Source organism: Cariama cristata, unplaced genomic scaffold, assembly GCF_000690535.1.
Source record: "Cariama cristata isolate BGI_N322 unplaced genomic scaffold, ASM69053v1 scaffold7028, whole genome shotgun sequence".
NCBI classification, from domain to species: Eukaryota; Metazoa; Chordata; class Aves; order Cariamiformes; family Cariamidae; genus Cariama; species Cariama cristata.
The window spans coordinates 6,583-10,221 of NW_009631569.1; the positions used below are offsets into that span (position 1 = coordinate 6,583).

Below are 3,639 nucleotides of genomic sequence, written 5' to 3' on the forward strand. Positions count from 1 at the left end.
GCATTTTTTGATATTTAGGATTACAGAAAAAAATTACTACTATTGTTTCTGTCTGAAGTTCTAAACCAGCAACCAATATCAGTGACAGGATTGCTATGATAGCATGGAGTCCCACCAGCTTCAAGAGGGACCAAAGGTGCAGCAGTGTACCGAGCACTCCCGTACTGGTACACACAGATAGGCAGCCTTCTGCTTTTTAGTTTCGTCCGTTTATTCAAACAGGTCTCATAGCAGAAGGCTACCAGGCATGGTTATAATGTAACACAAGTGCATTTCTGTAGAAGCTAATTGCACAAAAACCAGTTGTTACTGAGCATGTAAATACCTCTCAATCCAGCAAAAGAGATCGCTCTAAAAATAGCTAGGGCAATAGCTACAGAAACAAAATAAGCAGCTTATTTTGTCTCTTTTTAGCAATTACTTAGTATTGCTGTAAGTATCTGGAATAAAAGAAATACTGAGAAACAGATACTGTGAAACTCTACTGGGGAAAGGAAGCTGAACAGAACAACTGGCTCCTCCTGAGGGACTTAAAGCATGCTTACACCACTGTATCCACCGAGCCGAGGATTTCTGTGCTACCAGAAGATGCTTGGCACCTCCCTGAATCCAGAGCATCTCAAGGAAATCGAGGGCAGGCAGAAGTTGGTCGTATTCCAGCACTTTGCCCAATGTTCCCTCATTCCATTCAATAACTTTATAGAGCACTTAGATCGAGTGTACTATTTGGCATAATAGTTTGGAATATCAGTTTACTAGATTTCGGAAAGGGCAACATTATAGAAATTCTCCAATTTCTCATTTTTGCCAGGCCAATAGATGTGGCCTTGGCACCGAGTAAGAAATACAGCCCAGGTCTGTAATTCCAGTATAGCTTCAAAGTATACATGCTTTCCTATTTGCGCTTACAGGTATTGAATAGCCTTTGCAGTAACTATTTTGAAAACTATTTTAATGACTTTACCTCCTTTGACTAAAAGGCTGAGGACAAGGCCAGAGATGCAGGGGACCTTCAGGAAAAGATGGAGGAGCCTCTTCTCCTATGCACTGTAAAAAAGCCTTCTCAACTCCGTAATTTATTGCCTCCCCCATTCCCAATTTAGATTTAGCATCCTTTGTCCTGCTAGTAAGAAAAAGGCATTAATCCTCTCTACTAAGATCTTGGTCCAGTATAAGTTTCACTTGCCAGCAGCTGCACTGCAAACCACGTTCAGTGACTGGTTTGTCTACTCAGCTTTCAAAGATTGGCACTGAAACTGAAGGGGACATGTTAAACCGAGACACTGGAATAGCGATTTTAAAAAAGCAGGCATGGGTAAATCTGCAGAACTCCTAGCTTTATGAGAATAGCGGAGTTCGCAGGTCAATACAAGAGATCGGCTATTTAAGCTAGATAATGAATACATCCACAGTTGCACCAAACAGGATAAGAGAGTATGCCAGAAGAAAAATGTTTCCTGTTTTAGAACATAATCCCAACTCGAATAGGAATTTGCAACAATCTTCCCCTAACAGAGCAGTTATATTTTAACCGACCACTCTACAGCTTCTCGTATTTCAAATGTGCAGTACTTCTTCTTGGTCACTCACGGACAGGATATTGGACAAAGCAATCCACTGACATGATTTAACAATCCCTATCGCATCATCTTCCTCGTATATTTAGATGCACAGTTTAGGTAAGCGAGGTTCTCCATCCAAGTGCCTTTTTCTTAGCATCAGTTACAGCTGGACTGAACATAGATAAGGGGTACGCCAGGTATGTTCCCTGCATTCATCAGGAGTTCTACATCCATGTAGCTCTGAAGTCTACGGCAGGGTAGCAACAGTCTGTGGCATACCACTGAGTTCACAAATAGATTGTCATTTCTACAATAATACAAAATAGCTTGTAAAACCAATATGTAACACTGTATATATGCATGAATATAAAAATAAACCACACCATCAATATGTAAAACTTCACAACAATGACGAAAACAGTTTTCTTCTCAACGATCTTCAGTGTTGATGAGTTGGTTCTCATTGTCATACCCATCAGGCAGGTATGCTTTCCTTAGTTGGTCTGCCTTAGGTATCGAACTGCCATTCTTGACGTAGCGGGAGAGGAAGGCTCGCACAGAAGGATGATCAGCCTTCTCAAGTGGAATATTAGCTTCCAGGCACATTTTGACGAAGTCCTGGATGACGCTGGTTTTCTCTGTCTGGGCAGTACTGTTGCACTGAAGGGAGGCAGTCAGAGTCCTTTGCTTCTTCCTGACGTTCTGTTCTTCAAACTCCGCCTTTCGCTTTGTGTGTGTTTTAGACTTGAGGTGGTCATTGATCGCAGACTTGCGAACGTGATTCAGAACCACATTGCAGGAAGTACAGAAGAGTTTTCCTCCATCTTCGTGCAGCTCGCTGCCAAACTCAGTTACACGATCCTGAGGAGTTACGTACAAAGCAGTCTTCGAGCGGTTACGTGATGGAGCGGACTTCACTCCAAATCGTTCCATTGTTGCCTTCGATAAACTTTACCTGAAAGCTAAAAAAAAAAGAAAAAATTGCTGTCAAAGTGTGCTAATGTGAAACTATTATTGAAAGGTTCTTCATCTTAAAGTCCAATGAACTTAGGAGACTGAAGTTCCTCATGAGTCAGTAAAATACTTTTTAGTTTCTACAACTACAAAGTTCAACAGAACCCTCAAAACTCAATTTGTTGGTGACTGAAAATCAAACAGAATGGCTTTTTGCTTTTTCTTGAAGACAGTTTTTATCCTTTACTCTTTAGGGTAAAGGGTGCTTTCTTCTTAGTATTTTCAACATATTTGACAGTTTCTTAGTTACGTTGAGTCAGTATTTTTCTGTTTACTTCCTAAAAGTGTGTATTAATTCTGTTAGCAAAAGCTTAGCTGTCCAAATATCAGGCAAGAAGGCCTTTAGTGTCACTTACAAAAGGCAGTAAAAAAACCCAAACAAACAAAAGGATCCAACCCAAACCTGAGCTTTGTCAGCACTTATTTGGGAACACCCCTCGCTTTTTCCCCAGCTCAAGCCACAACTGTTAGATTGAACCTTAACTCCGAGTCAAGAGCAAAGAATTTTGTCAATGGCAGCTAGGGACTTGCTGAAACAGCCTAACGTGAACAGAAAATTGCGTCCATTTCAATGCAAAATAAGAACCTGTATTTTCAAAGACGACAACTTCTCTGAGGAAGGTAACTGGTAACTAAGAGAGCTGGACACTTTTTAACATCACTCTAAATTACACTATGTTACCAAAGCAGGCAATAACCTAGTCAAGTGTACTAAAATCAAACAGGACCGATGTCTGTCTTTGTTGTTGAGAAATAGAGTAGCTGATGTAAACCTCAGCCAAGATAATTTCAGTCCTTTTCGAAGTAAAGTTGAAGTCAAGAAACAGCTCTGTTCAGGTTTGAGGTTTTCTGAGCAAAATGCATGGTCATTACATTAACTACCCACTTCCTTAAGAAAAAAAAGGGCAACAGATGTTTCTTAAAGAAATACATTTGGGCAAATACTTTAAGGAAATATAATCGGTTGCCTGGGCATTTACTTATGGGTATGAGTGACTCTGAAGAATTCTGTATTGCCTGCGCTTACAAGGCAGACTGAGAGATCGGAATACCTCTAGATGTA

General features: G+C 40.5%; 1 protein-coding gene across 1 annotated transcript; it reads right to left on the reverse strand.

The window, feature by feature from the left end:
- Window positions 1-1,431: 1,431 nt before the first annotated feature.
- On the reverse strand, window positions 1,432-2,495 carry CGGBP1 (CGG triplet repeat binding protein 1). The gene has a single exon (XM_009706001.1). The coding sequence runs from the start codon at window positions 2,493-2,495 to the stop codon at window positions 1,992-1,994; it is 504 nt and encodes a 167-aa protein (XP_009704303.1). The 3' UTR covers window positions 1,432-1,991.
- Between the last annotated feature and the right edge of the window lie 1,144 nt (window positions 2,496-3,639).